We start from the raw sequence: 26815 nt of genomic DNA on the forward strand, positions 1-26815 counted from the left end.
CTCAGAGAAGCTCTGTTTTCTTTCAAGAGCTCCACAGCATCACAACCTCTCAGCTCCTGGGGCAATGAATTTCACAGGTTAACTGTGTTTTAGAAAATCCTTTTAAATAATGCAATATTCCACAGTCAATAGCAGTGAGGCTCAGTTCCCACCCTAAGGAAATGGGTGCCTTGGAAAACCCGACCAAGCAGGTTTAATTGGAGCAGGTTTCACATTACTGGGCAAGGAGAAAGGATTGACAATGTTTCGTGTTATCATTCACATGCAGACATTGAACATGGGTCAGAAAGAATAGTGCTCTGCTCCCCTTTATCACAAACTTACTGCTACAGGGTTTGTATGTATGCAGAAGCCCTATTCTGTCCACAGAAAAACTCTTTAAAAAGCAGAGGACACAGCAGCACCCTTACAACAGAGGCTTCAAAGAACAGGAAGCTTCAAAGCATCAAGGAACCATCAAGCCCCATCTACCTCCCAAGTGTCAAATTTTGACTGTAAATTGATTGGAAAGGGAAGAGTAGAACAAAATGAAAGGCTTTTACTCTTCACGAAGACAAAGAGGACGTTGTGCTGTAGTGGCTGCAGCAAGGCCTGTACCGTGGCACAGCAGCTGAGCCAGAAAATGCAGCCCCCTCCCCTCCCTACCTTGGATCTTTGACATCTTTGGTGCTAACAACTCGTTGCTGTGGAAACCAGACTGCTTCTGACAAAGCCACATTGACTAAAAGCAACATGTGGGAAAATGGAATAAGGCCCTGAGAGTATTTAATCCTTTACACGAATAATAAATACAATTTTAGTTAAAAATTAAGCAAGTAAAGGGGAGTATTTCTGTGTTAGAACAACAGGCAAGGACGACACTGGCAAACGCCAGGCCTTGTGGCACTGGAAAGGGATTTTAAGGACATTTCATCCCTGAAATATACGGTATATTCAGGGCTAAGGAGTACACAGGAGTCCAACACAGAACACAGGTGTGTGAGACAGCTGCTCCCTATCCAGTTTTTAAGTGCTCTCCTTTGAAAACAAAACTACACCCAACCCCACCTCACAGTACAACAGAAGCCAAGGCTGGTACAAGCCAGCACTGAAGGGCTTTCGCAAGGCCCAGGCTGACTCACACCTGGGCAAAACACCCAGCCAAAACCTCAGCACAAGGCCTGGCCACGCAGATCACGAGTTGTTCCACGCCCTGCCATTCCCAAACTGTTTATATATCTCAGAAATGCCATCCAAAAAACCCATAAACAATCAATTTTTTTTCTGATTTCTCCCCTTACGACAGTCTCAATAAATCTCTCCTCAGCCCTTGTTGACTCAGATCCCAGGAGCTGCTTTAGAGCCTGTTACTTGGAATGCCAGCATCCTTAAGAGAGTGTTCAAGAAAAAAAAATCCTGGGAAAAAGCCCATGGACAAGAGCCAGAGTTTGAACTGGCAAGACTTAAGATCTGTGCACAGTGCAACTTTAATATGACTGCCTCCTTATCCAGATCATCTGAAATTACTCATAAAGATGGCACACTCAAGAGTGATTTGTTTGGTTTTTGGGGGGTTTTAAAACAAATTCAGCAAGCAAACTTCTCTGGAGGAAAAGTTAACTTTTACACAAATCTGTATGTTTGGGTTTTTTCTTAATACAGGCCATGAAAGCTCCAGTGCAAAATGCCAGGTATCACAAAGATTGAGGAACTCAGAGGCCACTCGTGATTTACATGCTGAGCAAGAATCCTCTCCCCCTTCACTCTCGAGGTATTAAAATGCTGCAGCGTTACAGCTTAATCTCATTTACGGAGCTTTGAATCATCTTAAGTACTTAGGAAGTCTGTGTAAAATACCACAATCCCTGCAGTTTATACACCCTAATCCAGACAGACCACACCACCAGCTTTCACTGCTGCTGATGGAAAGAAATTCTCACGGTTTCCCAATTAGTTAAGCAGGTAATCTACCCTCCAGCTCGGGCCACCTCCCTGCCACTTCCCTTCCCATCGCTGTCGCTGTGTCTTCGGAGAGTGCAAGAGCCACAAGGACTTCACACAACTCTGCAGGACAGAAAGACATAAAAGACATAAAGCTCTGCAGACAGCTGTACTGTTGCAATAGAATATTACACACCATCCTAAAGTCTGCTGCTCTAAAGACACATTTATCATGGAAAACCTCCAAAACACGGAAACATATCCAGGTTATATGAGAAATGGGAACTTCTTCAGGGTCAAGCAAAGACCAACTGCAAAAGTATTTAGTGATGCAAAATGCTGCATGATGATGTAAATAAATCAAAGACTATATCATTTTTTAAAAGAAAAAAATAAATCACTGTATATAGTGAAGGGATTAAAACAGAACAGTCTTCATAGGTAAGATATTAATCCACTAACTTCCTCAAATTCACATTGGCTCTTGCTCCCAATAATGGTGACACCTCCATCTCTGCGCTTCCCATGAATTTATCACAGCATGAATATAATCTCTGCTTTCTGCTGAAAATGAACTGGCACAAAACACAACAAGAAGCCATTTATTCTCAGGCCAGGCCACTCTTACCACAGGGTGCTACCACAGAGGAAAATACACTATAGAAAAAGGGATGTGTGTGAGCCTTGACATTCAGTTATGGAGCTGATTCTTCCCAAATGTTACCAGGTTTTGCCAATCTGGGAATCTCTCTACATGATATGGCCATAAGAAAATACACCTGAAGTACACTTGCGTTGTAAATTAAGTTTAAAATTCTTGCATCTTGCTCACTTGCACTTAAGCTGATTTGCAAAATCCAGTTACCTGTAACCAGACTCCCACTAGAACAAATCAGCAAGGTTTTCCTTTGGTTAAATGGCACAGGAGGATTTATACTATAAAGCGAGGCGGGGAGACAGAAGAGCCTTCTGGTCCGAGGGGGTGTCAGGCGATCAGCGGTGTCTGACCGAGGCACACACTGCTCTGCTTTCACCACCTTCCCCGCAGCTGAGGAAGACACTTATCTGGAACTTTATCAGGTCTTTGAACCTGGCAAGGAGAAGAACACGCCTTGATCTTCCTGAGCTTTGCTGCCACGCAAGTCAGCCTATAGCGTGTGCCAGCTTGCTGAGAGACTGGGAGAGAAGGTGCAAAGTAGCATCAACATAGTTTTGCTTTTTCAAGATGACTTAATGGTTTATAGCATTATAGCATTTGGCTGTTTCTGCTTCTTAGGCTTAATTAACTGCCATTGAATAAAATAAATTTATTACATATTATTCCATTATTTCAGACTGAGCCCATCTTTTTATTTTTTAAATTATTTGCTGTATTTCAAATAAAGAGCAGACCAGTCAAGAATGTCAGATCTTCAAAGTAAATTGATAAATCTTCGTTTTTTAAAAACTACCTAGTCCAACTGACACTTTGAAAGGTGCCAGTCTGGCCCCAATAAGTACAAAGTGCTCAAAGACTCTGGTCTTGAATGACTCACTGGTTTAAAAACAATTCTTGTAGCAGTAGAAACGACCCACTTTTTAATCGACTGGAAGTTATTTTAGGTATTTTATGCATATTTACATAATAGTCACCAAGATTGGCACTGAAGGATAAAATTCAAGGACCAGTCTGATGCTATCCATATTTTAGGCACTCCTCTGTAGACAGGGCTGCCATTTAACTAGAACTCTTCTGAACTCCTATTCATTCTATGCTGTATCCAGCTTTGATCTACAGCACAGCTCCCGGACTTCGTTACTCAGACTAAGCTGTGTTACTGACACTGAATTTACTGTAGCATGAGATAAACCAGCATAAACACACTGCAGGAAACATGGTAGGTAAGAGGGAACTACAGAATACTTCACTAGAAAGTGCTAATTTCCTCCAGAAACACACAATCATTCCAGAAGAGCTGCTTCACCCTGGATAAAACCTAACCAACTATTACACTTGGTTTCCCAAACTGTCATCACAGTTCTAAGCTTAGCACACCATTATTCTTCCTTATGCCAAAAATGTTGAAATGTTTCATTCCTAATCTGGCATAATTCTCTTCTAAAAATGCAATCTGTAGCATCTAAGAAGATTGTTAACATTTCCTATTCTAGAAGCAATCATCAGCCTAAAATAGCCTTCACTTTCACTGTGCGCAGTGCTTTCTCCACTGCAGCATCATTTTCCTTGGTCATCATCTTACTTCAGGCAGCAAGCAGGGTATTTTACAAGCACTAGCTCTTTACATAATTTGCAAAACAAATACTTTGGACTATACAGTCTCCTGTTTGTGAGCAATCATGACCTAGCTTCAGGGTAAACTAACTGGAAACAGACTATCCCAATAACAGCTTTTGTCATGCAGAACTATTTAACATAATCAGAAACATTAAAATTGAGCGGGAGACAGATACATAGCTCAAAAGTAAATGAAACTGAGGCAGAATGCCTGTCTCTGTCCACAGCAACTCACCTACGGAAAGCAGAACAACATTCTCTAGATAGTCCTATGTCCAGGTCCCAAGAATAATTTTGGGAAGGACTTATTTTGCAAATTTTTTGTTTCTCCATTACCTGCTTTCTTTTCTTCTGAGAAGAAAGTTATGCTACTACTTTTATGCATAACAGCAGAGATTCCTACTCTACAATTATCATTTCTATAATTCACTAAACATTCTTCAAATTTAAAAGGCAAGGAGGGTGTTCAATTTTGTGTTTGCTTTTTGCTTTATTTAACATTTGGGCTATGCCTATTTGTCTTCAAATCAGCAAGTTACAGTCACTTTTCTGCTGGCACTCAGCAGCACAACCCATTTTCCATGAGGCAGGGGATGGCTTAACTCACTATTTATTCTACAGGATAAGGTCTGTGTGTAGATGTGGTACTTGGGGACATGGTTCAGTGGTGGGCTTGGAAGTGCTGGGTTAATGGTTGGACTTGATCTTTAAGGTTTTTTCCAACCTAAACAATTCCATGAAGCAGCAGGTCCATTCATACACACTCCACCTGAACCTGGAAGTGTTGGGTGGCTGGAGGCATCTGCAGTACAGAGGGGATGTGCCCAGTGCTCAGGGGAGAAGCATTTTACCACTGCTACTCAGGAGTTACTCATCCTGAAAGTGCCAGTGCACCCATAACCAAGGTACTCAGCTTTCCCAAAGTTCAAAGAGTCTTTGTTTTATGCCTGAATTGTCCTTCCTTTTCTTCTGGAAAGAAGCACCATCTGTTTACTGTCGATGAATAGTATGGCAATGATGTGTTTTTACATCCTGAAACATCCACAAAAATCCTGAAGCTACAGATGCAGAGAAGCACCAATACCCTGCAGGAGGCTCTCTACCTCTCTGTTCTCTCTATTCTTATTATTTCTCAATTCCAGCTCTGAGCCCTTCCTACCATCTTCCACAAAAATAAAGGAGATCATCAAATACATTGAAGTATTATTTTGACACCACTTGGCAGGAATTTGTGCCAAAAAAGAAATGAGGGAGAAGGAAAGAAAGAACAAGGAGCTGCAGGTTGGGTTTCATTTTCATGGAAGGCAACACCCAGGAGTTCACATTTATCCTCACAGATAAGCAGCTATTTTGGTTTCCTTCTCTCCCTAAAAACAGTGAGGAGTGCAAACACCAGCAGAGAACACTTGGGCTGATGTCCGTGTTAAAGAAGTGGAGGTTAAACTTGCCCTAAAGCCCCTCAGGTGAAGTGAACAGAAGGGGGCAGGCTGGCAGAGAGGAGATAAAAATAGAAGAATGACTAGACTTCATTTGACAGCTATTTCTGGATCAGCTATGGAAAGAGATCTGAGAAGCTTCGCTATTTGTAAGGGAGACAGAGACCAAAACATAGCTGCCTTCTAGAAGGCCGCAGTCCTGCACAGCAGTTTTGTTTATGCTTCTACTTTTCTAAATCCTCATGTTCTCACTATTTGGAAACAGTGCTGTTCAGCCAAAACGTCATTATGTGTCTAAGTGAGAAACCAGATGAGATTTTCTGGAGCAGGACAGCAATGCCTGTGGCATTTCAATTCAACAGAAACAAAGCTGACAGCACATTGTAAACTGGGCAGCAAATCACAATGCCAAGCAGAGTAAACTAAGCCACACAGTATTTTAGGAAAATAACCAAAACCCTGCAGTATCTCCAAAAGGACGTCTTGTGTTTTCTCACTCCAAAATGATGAGTGAAATTCTAGCCTGTTCCAGTTATGGATATGGACTAACAACAACAGGGACCTCCCAATTACAGAATGGAGTGCTTGACTGATGTATGGCTCTGGGGATGAATATTTTTGCTTGTTCAAGCCCTTTCCTCTTGAGTACCTCTGCTAAAATTCCTTCCATTCAGTAATTTCTATCCAGACCCTGGCTGTGCTGGCTCTGTTCCCATTTAAAAGAAAACCTGCAGGCAGAAAGCAGTGCCATCTGCCCAGTCAGGAGCTGCTTTAATGGGCAAGTTTGATGTGAAGGGGAACAGCCTATTACACTTTATCTTCAACAGCAGGAGTGATGTTCTTCCTTTCCCAGGAGCAGGTTACAGCAAGCACTCTCATGCCTGAAGTATTTGTCCACAAATATACATAAATCTCAATGGATATGTGCAAGCAACCTCCAGAAAAAAATCCATCCAGCATCCCTTTTTCTCATGTTCAATTTGCAATCCAGTCTTTCCATTTCTCTTTAGCTGTCATACCAGTTGGGTTTGCTCTGTAACAGCTTCATCAGCCTCCACTTTCTATTCCTGTAAGTGAATGATAACCCTGCCATCACACCTGAGAACGAGCAGTGGCAAGGCCCTGTTGTCCCTACATGGAGAATTCTGCTTTGAAGCTGTTTCAGCATATTTTTTTCCTAAGGTTCTTGTCCCTTTTACATAACTGCTTTGACTGGATGATTTGCTCTGAACTGTCATCTGAAGCAGGTCTGGGACTTGTGTGGCCCAGTTCAGGTTTCACAAGAAACAAAGGAAAAACTTCCTCTGAATATTTTCATCCTTGCAAATATCTTCAGGGCTGGGAAAAGATCTTTCTATTCTTGCAAATTAACCAAGCAGAGTTTTTATCCCTCCTTGTTGGGTAATCTTCTCACTAGACCATCTTTGCAGAGAGCAGCGGATTCTCTCTGGGCTGCTGGCAGTTTTACTTAATTGCATGTTTAACTTTTTATTCAGCACTTAAACCCATAACAATGAAAAATGCACATATGCAAGCAGCAAACTATTATCTGCCATTCAAACTCCCTAGAGAACTAACAAACATCTTAATATTGCTGCCATACTTCTGTCCCCTTCAGCAGAAAAGTGCACACATTCCACAGCTGGATGGGAAACAGGATGACAAACACATTTAGAGGGTAAGTTCGGTGATACATCAGCTATTGCTGACCTGTAGTGACTGGGGAAGTGGACATTTAGTCCTTAATAGATATTAAAAGTTTTGGAAAAAAATCAGCCAACTCAACCAGTGCTAAATACAAGCAGGTATTAGAGACTCCACCATAGGTTCCTTCAACCCATCAAGCAGAAGACATTCTATCAGGGCACAGCAATTTCCATTCTCTTCTCCCTCTCCCCAGCTTTGAGGGCTAAATAAAAAAATAGTTTCCTGATGCCAATATACATTGGATTATATTTCCTACTTCATCCCAGCGCTACAAAATTTGCTCTGGAACATACTTGTTGCTACTGGATTGCTCTCTGGAAAGGCAACTTCTGTTTTAAAATGCTTCCAGCCCTTAAGACTGCAAACCCTTTGAAGTATGAATGATCTCTAACCAGCAATAAAGACACTGAAGTCTTCAGAAACAGCAGACTAGCTTCAGCATTAACTATTATCCTTCATCACAGTAGGCTAAGTTCAGAAATTAATGTTGCTAGCACTCCAGAAGGACCTGATTAATGGATCATCTCAGAGATGCAAAGATGTGACACTCCCCATGGCAGGTGCAAAACCACACTCTGTTGTCAAAACCTCCAGTTTCCCAATGATAAACTTCTGTGAGTCAGCTACGTGAAGCTAATACAAAAGTGTGATAAAATACATGAGAGTGTTGGAAACATGTGAATTAACCAGTAAATTATTGTATTATAAGCTTTTCTAGTTCCTCTATTAATTTTTTTTTCAGTACCCAAAGCTGCTAAGTATTTCCAGGCTTCTCTATTACAATGCAAAGGCTCTGGTGGGGACAGCAGTTCTGTTTGCTAGAGACCATCTCCAGGCCTTGGCAGAGGCTTCAGCTGACCACTGGCAGATCCACTCTGCTCCCAGCACACATGGAGCGTGTTTAGGGAAAGGAAGGATACCAGAGCCTCCTGGACTCACCAGATTAACGCCAGCAAGGAATCTGTAACACCCATAAGTAATTCTCATGACAATTACTTCAGCTGCTTTTAATCTTCTGGTACTGAACCATCCCGGTTCTCATTTAGGCTGTTTTTTTCCCCAGTAATGTGGTTTAAGAGCACCAAGGAAATTTTTGAGTTTAAAAGCTAGAGAACAAAAGGCAAGTAAGCTTTATGCTATCTACTGAATGGTTATTGCTCCATTTATTTAAGTGGTACTTACCACCATAAATATCTACTAAACTCACTTGCCATACTGGTGTAATCAGTGTTTTCCCAGGAAATATCCTTTGGTAAACTGATCACAAAAATAAAGTAGGAAAATAAATGAACAACTAGAAATGCTCCTTAAGAAAAATCTTCATACAGAGGAAAGACTGAAGATCAATGAACATTTAAGTATATCACAGCTTAGGCCTATTCACTGCACAAGAACCAAAATAGTTTCCTTTGTGAGTATTGCATAATATGTTCATTCAAAATCTAACAAGTTTTCTCCCAGAACACACCAAGACACGGTTCTCTCCCCCGCTTTCTTGTCTCTTAAATATGAACACAAGACTTTCACAGCTGATAACATTATTCTGGAAACTGAACAGAATATTCTGGAAAAGGCTGAAGCTGGGACTCCAGAGTTGGGATAGCCAATGTTTCCACATATTCAGATTCTTCACGCATCACTCTTTGAGAAAGGTAAGCACAAAACAAGTAGCTTTTACAGGGAATGAACTTTGGCCTCCAAACCATAAATAAGGAAAAAAACCCAAAACACACATACCTTCAAAGCACATTTCTGGCCTGTCTCCTTGTTGAAACACTCCAGTACTTTGCCATTGATTCCTAACCCTAGCACACGCTTGGAGAGTTTGTAGTCGTCTGTAACTGCGTGTTTTTTTATCTCTAGCTTGACATGGGCTGGTCCCCCAGGCAAGGATTTCACACTGCTCTTGCTCTCCACGTGACTCTCTGCCTGGGATTCCTGTTCACCTTCACTTTGTTCCATATCAGGGAAGAGTGTGGGATGACAGAGATACCCGACAGATTCCTGGGGGGTATCCTCAGCACAGCCCCTTCTCTTAAGCAATCAAACCCAGTGCTTCAAGCAGTCCATTTGCTTGCCATTTAGTCCTGAGTAAAAAACGTAAACATGTGTTAGTAACTGATGTCAACTAACTGTTGTCCCACCTCACCGCTTTTCTCTTAACAAGATGACCAGGTGCCAGAGAGAATAAAAGTGAAGGGTCACCTTAGGAAAGCACACTTGAGCTTCACAGATCTGTCACCCCGCTTCCAACACACACAGCTCTCAGTCTGCAGGTATAAATCACTGCTTTTACTGCAACAAAAAGTAACTGAGCAACTGCTGAGTCTTGGAGCAACACTACAGCTAAGCTCTGTGCAGCAGAACAGAGCTTCGAGCTCATAAACCCGCATCAGCCACTTGTTGCCTCAATGTTTTCTGCAGAAATCCTCACAATGGTCCCCTTCCTCATCCCGACACTCCCAAATTACGCAAGAGAACCACGAATACCTGGACTGAACCCCAGAGTGGCACTGCCTGGGCAGGCACAGAACTCTGGGACTGTGCTTTAATTGCCTGGGTCCACATGCTAGGGGCGGGGACCACCAAACCTCCCAAAAACTGAAGTCCGTGGAGATGCGATGGCGTGGCTCCCGAAGCCGAGAGGGTCCCGCTGGGGACTTGAGGGGGATCCCCGGGGCGGGTCCCGGTGCCGGCAGCCCCGTTACCACGAGAGGAGGGCCCGCTCGCTCAGCCCCCCGCGCTGAGGCGGCGGCGGAGGGCGGGAAAGCGCTGAGGCGAAGCCGGGAGAGCAGGGGGTGGCGGCGGCGGCGGGAGCCGGGCGGGGGCAGCTCCACGCCGGAGCTCGATTACCTGCCTGTGGCGGCGCGGCCCCGGCCGAGGCTTCCCGGAGCGGCTCGGGGAAGGCGGGCTCTGCCTGGGTCCGCCCCGCCGCCCCGGGCAGGTGCGCGCCGCCTTCCCGCCCCGAGCCGCGCCGGGCAGCCGGCGGCGGGACCGGCCCGAGCCCCGACAACACAACCGGCCGGGCCCGGGCCGGGCCCGAGCGGGGAGCGGGAGCTGCCTCGCGGTCAGGTTCCACTGCTCGGCTCCCCTGAACAACCCTGGTGGGGAACAACCCCCGCGGTGATTCTAAGGGGATCTAGGGCGGTGATCTTAAGCACGGTGTTAATTTATTGGGGTAAACGGCCCTGGCAGAGGGGCGAAATGAGGCTGCGGCGGCTCCGGGCTGGTACCGCAGCGCGCCCGCGCGGTGGCACCGCCGGCCCTTCCCCCGATGGCTCCTGTGCGAAGGGGGAGAATTGCCACGTTCGCTCCAAACCCCGCGTTAAACCGGCTGTCGCAATGAGACGCGATAGCGGGCAGTGATCCTTCAGGCGCTTGGCTACCGAAAGGGTGCTCTCCATGCAGCCGCTAGACGCGACCAAAGACGCGGTCAGTATTTCTTGGCACTTTCGGATGCACAGTCAAGATACTAAAAGAGATGGTTCCCACAGCAACTGTCGCTCATCACTGGTGCACAGAGTGTAGTTCCAGGGATGTGAAATGCTGAGCTTTTTTCCCTACATGTGAAGATGAGTCATGCATCGAAATGGAGCTGTATTCGTATCACTGGAAGGAGCTTAAAGTTCACATGCTTTACAAGTTAAAAATACATTTGTCATTTTACGTAACATAATGGCATCTGGAGTTCTAGCAGATAGGAAAATAATTAAAAGGGCTAATGAGCCCTTTCTCCAAGGAATAAAAAGTAGTTCAACTTAGCAGGATGCAGATCTGCAGTACATCACCATGTGATGTGATGCTACAGCTATGCTGCCTCAGGTTTCCCTTCCAGGCTTTCAGCAGTTCAGCTGCTGGAGGGCCTGCTCCCCGATTCAGTTCACTTATTCTGGGCTAATCAAATCCCTGAGGAAAACAGCTATTTCCAATCTTTTCAGGTTTAGCTGTCAGCCGTCTTAGTCTGCATCACCTCCCACTGCGGCAGTCTCAGAGAAATGTGTATGTAACTGTGAGCTCCCAGGTTGCAAACCTCCAATAACATGGTTCTGCGGTCACCAGCTTGCTCTGATTTTCCTTCCAAAGGCTTCTGCCTGTCTTTGCTTTTCTGTTTGTTCTGGATGGTAACTTCCTTCTCTTTGCAACAGGTAACTATTATTGCTCTTCTCTGCACTCCGTCACTGGGGCCAGACCCTTCAGAAAACTTCTAAATCTCTCCACTCTCTTCTGCCTTTTTTGTTTGGAAAACCATAGTTGCTCACACCCATCTGTAGCTCCCATTCTTGACCCCACTTTGGATCTTTCCATGTAACTCTCACCCAAAAGCTATGGCTGCCCAAAGCAGGCAGGAGTTACACTGACTAACACATTGAAGCTGGTGGAAGGCAATTTTTGGCTCTATTCTAAGAAATATTAAATATTGCAAAAATTCCAGGCAGATGTCTACTTAAGGGGTTGCTATTTTCTATAGTGTGTCAGAACTAAGAAATTTCATTAAGAAACTATGACTCTAACTATTACAAGAATGAGTTTCTAAAAAAATAAGCTGTACATGGAAAGCTAGGAGGAAAGATGAGGGAATGAGACAGGATGTGTGAAATTAGTTGGTTCTACATGTCTCAGTTATGAGCCATCTCCTGATGAGAAGAGTTAAACTCGGATAATAAAAACCACATTTTTCAAGTCAGAGGAGTATCTCACTGGATGAAAAGCTTATTTGGGTTCACGACCTGCTGTTGCCTGGATATGCTCTTGGCAAAGTTCCTCATTTTACCAGCAGCCAGTAATAACTCTAAACAGGGCAATACACTTAAAAACCCAATGTGAATCATGGTTAATAAGGCCTTGCTTGAACCCTCTGCTAATTTCAACCACCATAAACTCCAAAAAAGCCTTTCTAGCATCAGCCCAAGTATCAGATAGCCTTACTCTACACAAGGATGACCCCAAAATAAAAAGCAGGTCCTGAAGCCTCTCTTGGTGCTCGTGGCAGGTGGAGCTCCGTTAGCATCCTCTGGAGATGCTTATGGAGAATACACTGACAGGTCCACTGCAGCTCCTTGAGCCAGGGGATTTTTTTCACTCAAACAGATGTTTTTATTTATTTATTGATGTTTGCTTTTTGAAGTTTAAAAAAACCCTAAAACAGTACTATTACAGGCTAAGAGCCTGCTACAGCATAAGTTCTTTCATCTTCACAAAAATCCCTAACACTGTAAATTAAACATTAATCCTACTTTTACCAGAAGTCCCCAACAGCAACAACACAGAGGAAGTTAAATTTCAAAAGATAATTTGGTACAGCTCAGTTATGCCTGCTTTGTCCCAAAATAAAACACAGCTTATAGGCGAAAGCAGCAGATATTAGGGTCCTGTTCTTTAAATAAGCTTAGGGGCAGCAGCTCCTTTCCTCTAACCAGTGCCTTAACCTGGTGAAGCTTTTTATTTTAGCCAGCACACAGTTTGGATATGTTCTCCTTGATTTTATCATGTCTTGGATATCACGAATACCTGCTTTACAGACAGACAGCACCACTCTGTTTAAACAGAGAAGGTTAATTTTGGCTATTTCACTGGGTATTTTCACTGCCTCTTTGTTGTGCTGTAGCAGTTCAATAACTGGGATCAAAGACATTTCAGACTTTCAAATGTCTCATTTCCTAAAAAATAAACAAATTGAACTGAGTTTGCAGTCATCTGGAGAGCTAGGAAAGCTGATGTCATCAAATGTTCTCTGAGGGATGGCAGATCTTGAGGAGTGATACCTGAATGGTACAGGGATCTCAGTTTCCTTGTATACAAAAGTGATTTGCTTGGTGGTCAGCCCTTTGATAGCAATGTCTCATGGAAATAGCTGCGATAAAGAAATTACCAGCTGAACACTAGTGACTTGTTTTTCTGAAACTTTGCTTTGTCTGAGTAACAGCTCTCTATTTTTTTTTCTGCTGTTATGAGAAATCCACACTCACGAGATGCATTATATAGATGTCACCAAAGAGAAAATCCTCTGTACTGTCAGGTTGAAATGAGGACACAGCTTTGTCTGGTTGGGCGGTTGCAACAACCTTATTAAATCCCCCAGGAAGTTCTTCAGAAACTGCATCTGTGATATTAAAAGAAAGAAAGGGCAGCTCTACAGAGTAACATTTTGATATGAAGGAGAACAAAAGCAGTCTCTTGTAGGATCTTTAGTTTAAACTGTCATGTACACAGTGGTCTGAAACACAAACTATATGCATGTTTTCTCACCTATCTTTTGGCTCTGCTCTGGAGGTGTCTGTCTCAGACTTATCAAAAAGGCATGAAAAAAAACCAAACTCAAATAGCTCATCAGCAAACAGCCTGGCTCTTTTCTCTCCTGGCTGACACAAAACCAGGTTTATAAAGCTCTTTCATAGGCAATGATCTTTACTAATGCTTCGTTGCTAGAACAACTTCTCTTTTATTCTCAACACCCTCTGTCCTTGTGTCCATGGGATTATAGCATGGTTTCCAGGAGGAATTAAAATTCTGTCTATGAAGCAGCTTCTAGTTAGGGAAACAGAAGTCTCAAGAACACCACTATCATCATCTGGAGAACCTGTCCTGGTACCTGACTTTGTTACTCAAGATTAATTCCTCCATGTTAGCACATAGCAGGTATTTTCCTATAGAAATACAGACAAGGATAGAAAAGCTGCTTTTTTATGCCTGGCTTCAGACACTCTATTACGGGTACCTTGTCTTGGTCATTGAGAAGGTTTTGGGAGGCTCCATCCACGTTCTTCCACAGCTTGTTGATGGGGGTGTCAGAGAGATACCAGCTGGACATTGCCCTTTCAGCAGACATGAAAAAAAGATACATTTTTTTCACAGAAGAATCATAAATCAAAAGCATTAAAAACCTTCTAATCTGTCTACAGGAGATGGTGCTTCATTTTATGCTGCAGTGGAGCAGAAGAAATTAATCTCTTTCATGGAAACGTCCTGCAACTAATGGGTATGACAGCATTACTTGGGAGTCCTGGGGTGGCCTTCCAGACCACTCAGGAATACAATTTTTGCAGCATTCGAATCAAGCAGCAAAACTCCTATCAGATGCCACACTGTATCGCCTTCTAGGTCACCATGTGCCACAAGCCTCAGGACAACGAATATGCTGAGTTCCTTATAACAACCCAAGGTATTTTTTCACAGCTTGAAATAAAACCCATTCCTTTCTGAACATCCTACTTCTCATGGAGCCAGCTCAGATGTCCCTGTATCCATGGCACAGCTCACCCACACCCTGGAGACTCCTCCATTGTTACTCGCGAGGTTGGGAAATCAAAACCACAACATTAAATGCAGCGCCCGTTGTTGATTACAGGAGTTGGTGTATCCTACTGGAATAACGAGCTGGCCCCTCTGAACAAGGAGCAGCTGCTTATTTTTGGTAACGTGGGTCAGTCACTCCGTGCGGTTCCTTACACTACGGCTCAGGGTAAGGGCCAGGCAGCAACCAAAGGGGTGACTTACATTCAGTCTTTCAGGCTACTGGTGAAGGTAAATCCAATCCCCAGGCACACAGACCCCTCTCAAGAGTTACCATTCTGGATGTCACTTTTCATTTACACCAACTCTACAAGATCACGGGAATATCCAAGTGACCAGCCGAAGTCGTGTAACACCCGCAGTGGGAAGGGACTCTGACCACCGGTTTTCCCAAGCAGACATTTAGCAGCAGATGGTGCTGTTGTGTCAGTGAACTTTCCTGAGGGGCTTACTGCCTATTTCTGGATTTTCTTCCCTGACTTTATTGCGAGCTTTGAGCTTTCTTTGATACCTTTCATAACTAAAGCTTAGCATTCAATGACATCACTCAACAAGATTTCTTGCTACTGCCTCTGTAATGTCCTTATTATTCAAGACAGTACTCTGGAAAGCCATTTATATGAATATGAACTGGGTTTAAACAACTAATTTGTGTGAATTCAGCAATTTACATTGACTGTGCAGGGCCTGGGACACTGGCACATCGGGCACACTGTGCTGTTCCCCTCTTGGGGCATTGCCCTGTGCCGCGGAGTGCCAATGAGCACAACGTTCATGTCGAGTGATGAAGCACTGCTGAGTGCTCCTGACTTCAAACTGATCACTGATTTTTTCGATAAAACAGCGCAGGCATTAGCCTGAATATTTTTTGGGGTGGTCTCCTAAAGAAGTTTCCAATGCAAATGCAAGCTCCTTTCACTGACGTGCACACCCATCAGCTAGTTCGACAGAATGCTCCCCTCTCCGGGTCCTGCAGGACCGTGAGCAGAGCGGCTCGGGTCGGTGCCTGCGGCTGAAAACCAGTGCGGGGAGCGGGACGGGCACGGGGAGCAGCCGCTGCCGGCACAGCGCAGACCCCGCTTCTGCGGGGATGTTTCCTCTGCCCGGGCCTGAGCGTGCCTTCCCTGCGCCGGAGATACAAATGGCTGCTCAGCCCCAGCACAGAGCCTGCACAAAAAGCCTCCTCCGGGCGAGGATCACTAGATGGAGCCCAATTCTAAGTGAAAAAAGATGCAGACAGCTCCTCAGTGCCGGCGCCGCGCTGCAGCGCTCTCGCCGGCACACCAAGCTGGGATCTCAGCGTCCCCCCCGAGGCTGACGAGGAATTAAATACCTTCTGAATGTGCAGGTTCACTATGGTTTGCCGGAGACAAGAGCTGCTCCCACCTCTGTAGTCTAGATCTGTTCAAATCCATCGTGCTGCTGCACCACTGACAGAAAGTTTAAACAACCTCGGATTTAGATGTTGAAGGGGCACGGGCACGCAGGTGTCCTCTGCAACCCTGAGCCGGGGCTACAAAGGGGCCTCCGGTCTGAACGTTGTGCTTGCTGTGCGCAGGAAAGGTGAGGACTGAAATTCCTCTGCCAGCCCCTCGCCTCCCCTGTGAATTTACACACGTTCAGAGGAAGTGTGAACTGAAGTCTGTCAGGCTCAGAAGCAAACTGGTCAAGGAGTGCCTGCAGGCTGACATTCCCACCCCTTTGAGATGGCCCTTAGAGTACATGGATAGATGGATGGATGGATGGATGGATGGATGGATGGATGGATGGATGGATGGATGGATGGATGGATACTCGGGATACTTAGATGGCCCTCAGGACCTCTCTCTTCGCATAGCGGGGTATTATTAGCAGCACTCATTACTGCACTGCCCCTGATTCAGGACAGAAAACGGATGGAAGTGTGCAGGAGGCTGAGCAGCTGCCAAATGAAACTGCAGGGAGTGAAAGCCTGAGTCAGGAGCTGAACACAGCCTGCCTGCTCTCAGGCTCATTCCCATGAAGGGAACACCCTTCTAGCCTCACCCTTATCAGCATCCTGCCTTCCCCTCCGCTCCCGGCCCCATCCAATTCTGAATGTTCTGAACGGCACAATGATTACTAATATTTTTAAATATTTGACCTACTCCAATGGAGGTGGCAGACAGACCACTCTCATTCTCTCTTCTCTCTAATACGGGAAGAGGTGGCAACTCGTGTCAGGAAAAGACAAAAGCAACCAAGCTTTTGTTGTAAAGTGCTCAAAAATAAAAGGGTCAATAACCCTAAAAGAAACCGAAATATTTCCTCGTGGGTTGCCAGATTTTAACTCGACAATGTTCTATAAATGCAGGACAAAACGGTGGTGGCGTAGTGTTTTCCAGGAGACTTTGCTGAGCTGATACCTGATTCACAGGAGACTCCCAGGTGACCAAGACAATCCTTGTAAGACAACCTATACGGCGTGACAGCCACACAATCGCTGCCCAGAGCAGCAGACCGTGCAGCACACCCTCCTCCCACTCCCCAGGTTTCACTGGAAATTGCCCCAGTCCCCGTTTACCCCTCCAGCCCCTCGGCCTTGCCGCTCCCCGAGCGCCCGCTGCACCGGTGCTCAAGCGACCCGGAGAGGCGCTGCCAGCTCGGGGAGGATGCCGAACCGCCGGGGAGGGGAGACATGAAACGACACCGCAAAACTACAAATGCTTAAAAGCAAACGGCAGGACAATGACACACGAGCGCGGGAGAACCAAAGGGAGCGGCGCACACGGCCGGGCAGGCGGCGGCGGGCGCAGGCGGCGGCGGGCGCAGGCGGCGGCGGGCGCAGGCGGCGGCGGGCGCAGGCGGCGGCGGGCGCAGGCGGCGGCGGGCGCAGGCGGCGGCGGGCGCAGGCGGCGGCGGGCGCAGGCGGCGGCGGGCGCTGCCGGCCCCGCCCCGGGCGGGCCCCGCGCATGCGGCGGCGGCGCCCATTGGCAGCGCCCGGCGCGCCGGCCCCGCGTTCCTGGAAAGTTCTTGGAAATGGATCAAAGGCGTTTCCGCGAACACGCGCGGCGGCGGCTCCGCACGGCTCCCCTCCCTCCCCTCCCCTGCCTGCCCGCCCACCCGCCGGGAGGGCTCCGCTCCGCTCCGCTCCCTCCCCCGGCCATGGCAGCATGGACGCGGCTGTGCTGGACACAGCTATTTATACCTTCTCTTTTTTTTCCCCCCCTCCTCCCCTCGTGGCTGATATAGGAAGAGTGATGCGAGCACAATACGATTCCAGGAATTCCTCACTTCCTGGAACAGATTAAAAGGGACACACAAAAGATTACTAAGGAGGTTTGCCCTTTTTTTTTTTCCTCCTTCCACGGAGCTTCATTTCTCCGGAGCCAGCGCTGGGACAGGTCGCTGCTCCGGCTCTTCCCGCAGTACTCGGGGAGATCTTATTTATTGGTACTTATTTATTATTATTTCAGAGTGCTCTGAAGGAAGATCAGTTCCTCTTTAAATATATGTAATTTCCTTTTTCTCTGGTTATTTTTTAAACCTTTTTTTTTCTGCTGTTTTCTGAAAAGCAGAACAAGAATACATTATTTTTTCTAAAGCACTGAGAGTGCACGCATTTTCTTGGCCAAAGTTGCTGAAGTCTTTGTCGGACAGCTCGTCTTCTGCTTGGCTTTTCCTGTGTCTGAAACAACCTGCCGAAGGGGGTTGCTGGGACTCGCCAGCCTTCTCTCGCCGTGAGCCCCAACTAGAGGCTGAACTCGCTGCTTCGGGGAAGCAAAGAAGGCAAGAAGAGAAGAAATAATTCCTGACCTTCTTGAAGACTTAATGCTTTTCCCTTGGTCCGGGAGTGACATGATCCTCTGTGTTCAGGGGTAAGATACTTTGAGCCTTCTGTGAAAAGCTGTGATAATTGTAATTAGGAAGGTTCTCTGTGACAGTTTTTCAGCTCCTGTGTGTTACCATGTGTGACTGTAATGGAATGGGAATGTCTTTGGCCGGCCAAGTGCTGAGTTCTATGTGTCTGTTCTGTGTGCCTGTGATTTAGATTCCAAGGCCAAAATCATGGGACCATCAGGTATTCCTGATTTCTATGATTTCTAGTGCTGAAAAACTCCCAAAGTCTTTGGGAGAGTAAGAATAACTTGGAGTGTGTTGTTCAGTGTGGTGGACACAGCACCAGTGCAGACACCAACCCAGCACCATAGGTGCTCGTCCTTTTGGAATCAAACTGCTTACAGGGAAGAACTTCCCTGGAGTTTAGGTGCTTTGGTCTCTTTTTTTAAAGCGGTATCTATACTAAATTAATGTCAGTTTTGTGTAAGTTTAAGTGTATCTATATATACACAGCTTTCTGTAGAGTGAGAGCCACAGGGGGCACACAGATAGTTCCACATCTGCCTTCAGGAGAACAGGTGACTTCCAAATGCCTTCTCTGGTATCAGCACTGATGTGCTGGCACTTCGGTGTCCCTGTGACCAGCTTAGTTTATCAGCTGAGGAATACCTGGTGTGCAGGAATCACCTGGTATTTTTACACATGCTGCATACTTGGAAATTGTGAGTATTTGTTTCAGTCTGAGCCATCATGTCAGATTTTCCTATCACTCCAGTGTATGGTGGATTTTCCTCAGAGTAAAATCTTCCTTGTCTGCCTACAATGACTGAAGCATGGGGAATTTTTTGCCATTTCCCCCTCAAAATCTGTTCCAAAGACAAGGAGAGTCCGTGTTTACTTTCCTACTACGTGAGGGCTTTGTTTTCACTCTTATTTTCAGTCTGCAGCCGCACTTCCTATAGCTATGGCAAAGGGAATTCAATTTTCAGCTTGGCTTTTGGGAAACCTTTATCTGAAGCTTTTCTCCCGGGTCAACATACCAGAGCTACTGCTTCCCTTACCCACCAAGAACTTATTATGGAGCCAGATGTGTAGATGTTTTCCTTTAAATGTCTATTTTGAAGGCCATTTATTGGTCCATTTTTATTATCCTCTAGGATTTCATATATCCTGGACTCCATACTTTCCATCCTATTCAGACCAAGGTCTCACTGGAGTGTTGGGCTATGCCTGATGGAAGAGAGAGCAGCTCCACAGTGTTTCTTGTAGTGTTTCTACTGTGTTATAAAGTTTAGCTTATCAGCACGCTAACTACAAAGCCAACACTAAATGGTATCAGACACATCTGATTCTCCTGAATTTTTTTGCTGTTCCAAGGCTTTCTGAAACACTAACTGCCAAAGCATAGGGAAGTTCGATGGCTGTTTCTCTGGAGAGTGCACCCAGACTCTGAGCTAGACATGCCAAATTTCATATGGTTGTTTGCTTCCTCCTCACAGCTGTTGTACGAACACTTTGCTCTATTCAGTCCTGATTCTCCACGTCTTTCCTCTGCTTTCTCTCTTACAAGCACTATTTGCAAATCCTTTCTTTGCCCTACCAAAGGGCTGAATTTTTCATGTCAGCAAACCTTTTTTAACCTGTCCTTATCCCACCACACTCTTCTTTAACCCTCTTGCAAATGTTCTTGCATTAAAAGTTGTAGTCTGCCATTACTTGCTGATCCCTATGCTCTCCCATTCCTGTGCTTGGAGCTGCTCTGTTTGGTCCCAGCAGCAGCTCTCGTGTCTTCAACCTACGTACAAAGTTGTTTAGGACACCAGCACCTCCCAGTCTGTCGAAATTTCTAATCCTTCTCCTCTCTTCCACCATGTTCCTTTGAGCCTACAGCCGCACTGGGAAATTTTGTGGGGGCATAAGGCCGGTGTATAGGAGGGAAATAGGAAATGTGTGAGCCTGGCCTTTCTCTGGCTGCAGTGGAAGGATCCCCACAATACCTGCACGGGCTTTGGGCACCTCCAGCCTCCCGTGGCAGAAAGAGTAAGGCAGCAGAGCACGAGTAGAGTGGGAAAACTCATTTCAAGCTCGTGGGCTCTGTAAAAGAAATCCACTGACAAATTCACACAGTTGGTGTGGGTTTTGGAGGACCAAACTGTGAACTGGTACAGCCCTTGAAATAAACAACTTCCCTCCCGATTCATGGCAGACATTTCCCTGTGTTGCTTCGCTATCTCTCCCTTCCTTCCCCGCCTCTCAGCCAATTCCTGATTTCCTCTCTCAAGTAGAAAAAAAGTTCCACGCTATGAAAAGTTTTCCTTATGTTCCAAACCTTTCTGGAAGGGTAGGCCAGAAAAATTTTCCAGGAGAAAATAAGTTCAGAGAGATTTGGCACTTGGACTGCAGTATTCAAGTTCCGGCGAGTGAATGGTGCAGGACTGATTTTCCTTAGTATCAATCACAGTCATTTTCAGCTTAGGGAACAGTTGGCGTGAGAGACACTGCTGTGCCAGCAGGCCCAGGACATCCTCCTTGCACAGCACCAATTGGTAATTAGGTTCAGCACAGGCAAGGATCAGAATCACAGAACGTTCTGAGTTGAAAGGGACTCACCTGGATGATTGAACCCAACTCTGAATGACCCATATGGGGATCAAATCCATGACCTTGGTGTTATTTGCACCATGCTCCAAGCAGCTGATCTGGCTTATGGTCCTCCTTGTGCAAAAAGGGGAGGGGTAATAGAGAATTGGGAGTCTCCTTTCCCCAAGGAGACAGGTAGCTAGGCATTTGTGAAGACCATGACACTAAGAGGGAGACATCCAAATATCTTGGAAAATGGAGCCCTCCACACCTATAAATGTATCTCCAGGAGGATTTAAAATAGAACTCGGAGCTTTCCCAACAATGATCCCAACAGGTATAAAAATACATCCAGATGTACAAAAGCCCCATAAAATGCAGGTCTTGTGACCAAGGGTCCCTGGTGAGGACAAGGGCCAGCAATCACTTTTATTCAGCCTGGCTTCCTACCCATTAATAGAAATTAAGAAACACAGATTAGATACCATGAAAGCCAAGCAGGTATCCTTCTTCTGAAATGTGATTTGACACACAGAAAAAGAAAGAATGTTCTTTCCTAAATACCAACAGAATAGCAGGGGTTTGCTGTGTACTGCAAGGGCAAGAGTATCTCTCTGTAGATTTAAATTTACCTTACTCCAAACCTCCATGTTTTGTTTAGAAATGCAGAGATGTGGAACTGATTATGGTTCTCACTTACAAGGTGTGAAGGTGCTTTCAGGTTCTCTCTAATCTACTTTCCTCCCACATCTCTTCTTCTTGTTCTCTGTCCCATACTTGAGTCTCAGCAGTTTGAGGTGGTGGAGTGCAACTATGATCAGGTGCAGATCAGTTTACAGCACATTTATTTATGTACCTAAGTGTCCCTGTTCACATAGAGCACAGGGAAGGAGGACGATCCGAAGGAAAGCACTTAGGACTTCAGAGTCTTTCTGCTTCTCTTCAATGATGTGGGGAGGTGGCTCTACCCTGTGCCATCACTGCCAGCGCCACTGGTGCTGTGGCAGTGTCACACTGAGGACTGAGTGTATTTCTCTCAGCCATCTTCTCTTTAAGTGTCTGAAAGACAGGTGTGTTGGGGATGGTGGGGGGATGTAACACAGGACATGCAGCAGGACGGGGGACACAGAGGCAAAGAGCTTACATACACTGGGACTGAAACTAATTTTTGCTCAGGAGCTTGCCTGGGAATAAAGACTTTCCTGGCCTTTGACATCCATCCTCCCTTAGAGCTCTGCTTTCCTTTAGGAATCCCTGTTCTGCTGAGGTGGAGCATCTATGAGAGCTCCAGGCTCTGTGAAAATGCATTTAGATGCTGAATAGCTACACCACTTTAGGCCACAGGGGAATACATGTTCCAGCAGCCTGGCCATGGCAGAGCCTCCTCCTGCAGTCCTGCAGGGTTTACAGCCACACTGGCTCCTCCATCAAGCTGCTGAACAGTGGGGTGGGTGTAGTGCACAGGCTTGGCTAAAACAAGAATTCCCACTGTTCTCCTACATGATCAGCTCACTCTGAGTTCTGCAGATTCATTTAGGATCAGGTCATCTTTGAGCAGAAAGTGGGTAGGACAAAACCCAAGCTACTCCCAATTCTGCTTCTAATTATATTGCAGTAAATGACAATCCCACTGGCAGAAACAGAAAGGCTCCAACATCGTACTCATGTAACTGAAGCTGTAATGCTCATAAACCTTACTGCCCCTGAAACTATATATTAAAAGGCAACATCTAAAAATTTCAGGTTCAAAATCATCCTAAATCACAAGACTGACCACCTTCTATAAGGCCAAAGAGGCAAACTCAATGTCCCAGTTTCTAAGGGCTCATCTTCAGCTGTGTTCCTTCCTCCTCCCTTGCCTCTCTCAGAAACAATGGTGCTGAGGATCTGTTTGTAAAACATAACATGTTGTACAATGTAGCATGCACTGAACAGACCCTGCAACTGATCTCAAGGCAAGGAGAAATAGCAGAGTGTGCCTTTCATTTCAGACCTCATCCTTTGCTGGCGGAGGAAAAGATCAGGAGACTGTCACTCAGGGGCATTGAGGAATTGTCAGAGCCCATCATGCAGCCTCTCCCAGTTATGGCCTTCCAGGAGGAGTCTGCACCTGCCCTTGCAGCTCCAGTTCCAGACAGCAACCCACCTCAGACACGGGACCCTGAAGAAGACCTTCTCTGCATTGCAAAAACCTTCTCCTACCTGCGAGAATCTGGTAAGACTCAATTGCAAAGTCACAGGGCCAGAAGGGTGCAGGGACCCAACTCCACAATCTGAGCACCAGGAAGAATCTCCTGATCCCACTTCAGACAGGAACCCGGTTCTGTCACAACCACGACTAGCTCTTGTGCACATAGCAAGTGTATATGTAGTCTCTACAAACTTACATCGTGATCTAATTTATTGCTTTATCTTTTGTAAGTGAACTGGAAGAAGGAATTGCAAAAAACAAATTGCTTTTTCTCTGTAAACTGCAGCTGCTGCAGCAGCCGCCAGCCCCCTCCCAAGCCCCAGCACAGCAATGGCAAGCATAGGCAGGAAACCGTTAGAACTTGGTCTTAATTTATGAAGAATATAAAGCCAACTCTGGCTCTGGTTGCTTCCCAGGCCCTTAACGTGGTTGTCTTCAAGGCTTCCCTAAATGTACTGCCAGCCCTAGAATATGTTCTTTCCCTAATAAATTCTTTCTCGGATGTTTTTCCAGGCTGGTATTGGGGTTCCATCACCGCCAGCGAGGCCAAGCAGCACCTGCAAAAGATGCCTGAGGGCACCTTCCTGGTGCGGGACAGCACCCACCCCAGCTACCTGTTCACACTGTCCGTCAAGACCAACCGAGGGCCCACCAACGTGCGCATCGAGTACACTGACAGCAAGTTCCGCCTGGACTCCAACTACCTGTCCAAACCTCGCATCCTGGCCTTCCCAGACGTGGTCAGTCTCATCCAGCACTACGTCCTCTCCTGCACAACGGAAAGCAAGACCGAGGCTCCTTACCCGCCTCCGTCTCCTCTACCTCCCCTGCAGAAAGAGCTGGCAGCAGCCGCGGTACACTTGAAGCTCATCCGGCCGCTGGGCCGCAAGGACAGCGTTCCCAGCCTGCAGCACCTGTGCCGGCTGCGCATCAACAAGTGCACGGCCGACGTGGAGCAGCTGCCCCTGCCCCGGCGGATGGGGGAATACCTGAAGCAATATCCGTTCCAGCTCTGAAGCGTGGCCCTTCTCTCTCAGGCACGAAGGACAGACACAACCACGAACTCTGTATCTCCGTCCCGCTAAAGGCGGGCACAGCAAAGACCTGATTGTCAGCAGAGACTGCATCCATCTTTCCTCTCCCCTTCTCTTCACCTCCATTCCAGCCCCAGGGAGGAGTGGGTTGTTTCAGTGAGAAACGGGGCACCAGCTGAGCTCTGACCCTCGGGCCGTGCCGGCAGTGGCTGGGAGAAGCTCTGTGGGCATGGCCACACTACTTGAATGTCAGAGTTGCTGTGACACCGGACATGTTAACGTTGTTATTTTTGCTATTTATTTCCATGGCAGTTTCTTTCCTCATGGTATTTTTAAAGCACCTTTTACTTTATTGGGTTTTTTTGTTTCTTTTGTGGAATTAGAGATAGCATAAAGGCTTCCAGCCAACTGGCAGCTGAATCTCTGTGGGAATTGGGATTTGGATTCACATCCCAACAGCTTCTGTTTGAGCCTGTCCCTGTGACAGGTTACAGGAGTCCACATCCAAGCTCTCCTAGGCTTCTGGGGTATGTGAGACTCAGATGACCGTATCCAGACCCACCTCTACAGAGGTAAAGACTATTTGTTTATTCTTCCTTAGCTACAGAGGGGATCACAACCTCAGAGCACAGTGGGAGCTCCCAGAGATGTGCTGCATCATACATGGACAGGAGACTTCTTTGAGGAAGCTCTTCTTCCTTGAGAGCTCTAAGCAGAGATCTGGATAGTGAAGTTGGGCCAGGGAGCACTCATCCCATTTTTTTCCATCTTCTCCATCTCCAAAGGAAGTTTGTGACAAAACATTTCAAAACAAGTGATTAGAAACCAAATTTTCTCATATGCAGGCAGAAGGATTTCATTTCAGAGCACCCTGTGTTTGGCTTGTGTTTTTAAAGTGCTGTTCCCTGACTGTGCCCTTGCCTGAGACACAGGGCAAGACAGGGTCTCCTTGAGCAGGGCCTCAGAGACAGCTCTGCTGGGCTGCACCAGTGACACGCACAGCTTCAGGATATTTATTTATTTATTTCTGGGGTAACACTTAGGGGCACCTCAGCCCACAGAGCTGTCCTTGCTCCCACAATGCCAGACTGCTGCATGCTCTGCTCCTGCCAGCGTTAGTCACTGGCCACGTGGCTTCTGCCAGCTCCAGGCTGGAACACACACTGGAAACCACAATCCAACGTTTCTGTTTGCCAGGGTCCAGACCTCTCCTCCCCCCTGCTCTGACTTGCATGTCTGTTATCCATAATTAGGCTTTTGGCTCTGGGTTTCCTTCTCACACCCCATCCCTTTCACCCCCTGCAGATGAGGCACAATGGCTCTTCCCCTGCTCTTGTACACACAGGAGGGACAGACAGCAGATGGGATCTGCCCCAAACCAGCACAGACAAGTTGCCCCTTCCTGTTCATTTGCTGAATCTCATCATCATCTTCCCAGCCTTGCCATCAAGTGAGAGTAGAGAGGGAACAGACAGGTTTACAGAAATTACCATGTTGCTTATTTTGCCCCTAAGACCCCCTGACTTGTTCTAGCATGAATGAACATGAAGGTTTCCTTGTTCTTCCCTCCCTGGGACTCTCTCTAAGGCTCTGTAAATCAGAATGGACAAACCCCCAGCTATAGCTGAGTGTTGGAAGAGAAGATGGAAAAAGATGGGATGGTGATCCAGGAGACAAGCTCAAAAAATGGGTGAGTTTCTTCCACCCTATCTTAAAGCTGCCAAAAGGGACAAGATGGCCTGATGTGCTTACTCAGTGTCCTTTGTTTTTCTCTCCACATTTATACAAGTTTGTGCTGTTGCAAGCTTTGTTTTTGATACTTTGATGATTGACAGTGTGCATGTGTGATGTCAAGTTTGCTTTTTGGTATATCCTTCCCCCTTTTCCCTCTATGGCAGCAACCATGGAAAGGTATTGAATGAGAATGAAAATTTAGAAGGCAAAAAGGAAAACTTTTTAAAAAATAATATAAATTATAAACCACTGAAAAGGCTTCCTTTTATCCAAACACCTCTGTCTGCCTGAGGACACTGGGAACAAGGAAACCACGGCTCTCCAAGGAGCAGCAGTGATCTCAGGAAGCCCACACAGCTCAGCCACAGGCCTGGTAACTACAGCTTGCGAAAAATCAGTTGGAGAAGTGTACAGCACGAAAGGGCAGGTTGTTTAGCTCTCTGAAACTTGCCTTCTACTTGATCTGATCTCTGTTGGGGGCGATGGGGAGGTCAAGCTGTGGGTTTGACTCACTGCCCCAAGAGAGCCCAGGAGCTCCTGGCTGACCCCAAACTGAAGGCTGTGAGCTCCCACGGGCAGGGACCAGCTCTGTTCTGTGTTTGTTCTGCATTTAGCACAGTAGGGATCTCTAGGTGCTACTGCAATACAACAAATAAACAATACACTTACTCCAAAAAGTCAGTTTCTTCTATCTTGAGACAGTTTGTTAAAAATCATTTGACTCTGGATTTTAAATAAACATTTTAAACCTACTTTAAAGCCACTCAATGTAAAAGTCTTTGGTAAAATCCAGATGGATTAATTAATTCTCTGCTTAGAGAAATCCTCCCCAAGAACACAGGGCAAACTC

The 26815-nt window shown here is 46.2% G+C and overlaps 2 protein-coding genes across 4 annotated transcripts in view; one reads left to right on the forward strand and one right to left on the reverse strand.

Moving 5' to 3' along the window:
* MAPKAPK3 (MAPK activated protein kinase 3) overlaps positions 1-26815 on the reverse strand; it is a 115957-nt gene that overhangs the window by 37020 nt on the left and 52122 nt on the right. Inside the window, exons 1-2 of one of the 3 annotated variants that reach the window (XM_068201618.1) lie at positions 9829-10148; positions 9076-9425 (exon numbers count right to left, since the gene is read on the reverse strand). The exons of 1 other annotated variant lie outside the window; for it this stretch is intronic. In XM_068201618.1, coding sequence (XP_068057719.1) covers positions 9076-9300 — 225 coding nt within the window. In that variant the 5' untranslated portion in view covers positions 9301-9425; positions 9829-10148. Of the gene's footprint in view, positions 1-9075; positions 9426-9828; positions 10149-26815 lie in introns of those variants that run through there. One more of the 3 variants, XM_068201619.1, reaches the window with a different exon arrangement.
* CISH (cytokine inducible SH2 containing protein) lies at positions 17747-26713 on the forward strand. Its single transcript, XM_068201623.1, has 3 exons — positions 17747-18464; positions 22998-23221; positions 23711-26713. The coding sequence occupies exons 1-3, from the start codon at positions 18418-18420 to the stop codon at positions 24211-24213; spliced, it is 774 nt and encodes a 257-aa protein (XP_068057724.1). The 5' UTR covers positions 17747-18417; the 3' UTR covers positions 24214-26713.

The sequence above is a fragment of the Anomalospiza imberbis genome, chromosome 11 (assembly GCF_031753505.1).
Source record: "Anomalospiza imberbis isolate Cuckoo-Finch-1a 21T00152 chromosome 11, ASM3175350v1, whole genome shotgun sequence".
Lineage (NCBI taxonomy): Eukaryota > Metazoa > Chordata > Aves > Passeriformes > Viduidae > Anomalospiza > Anomalospiza imberbis.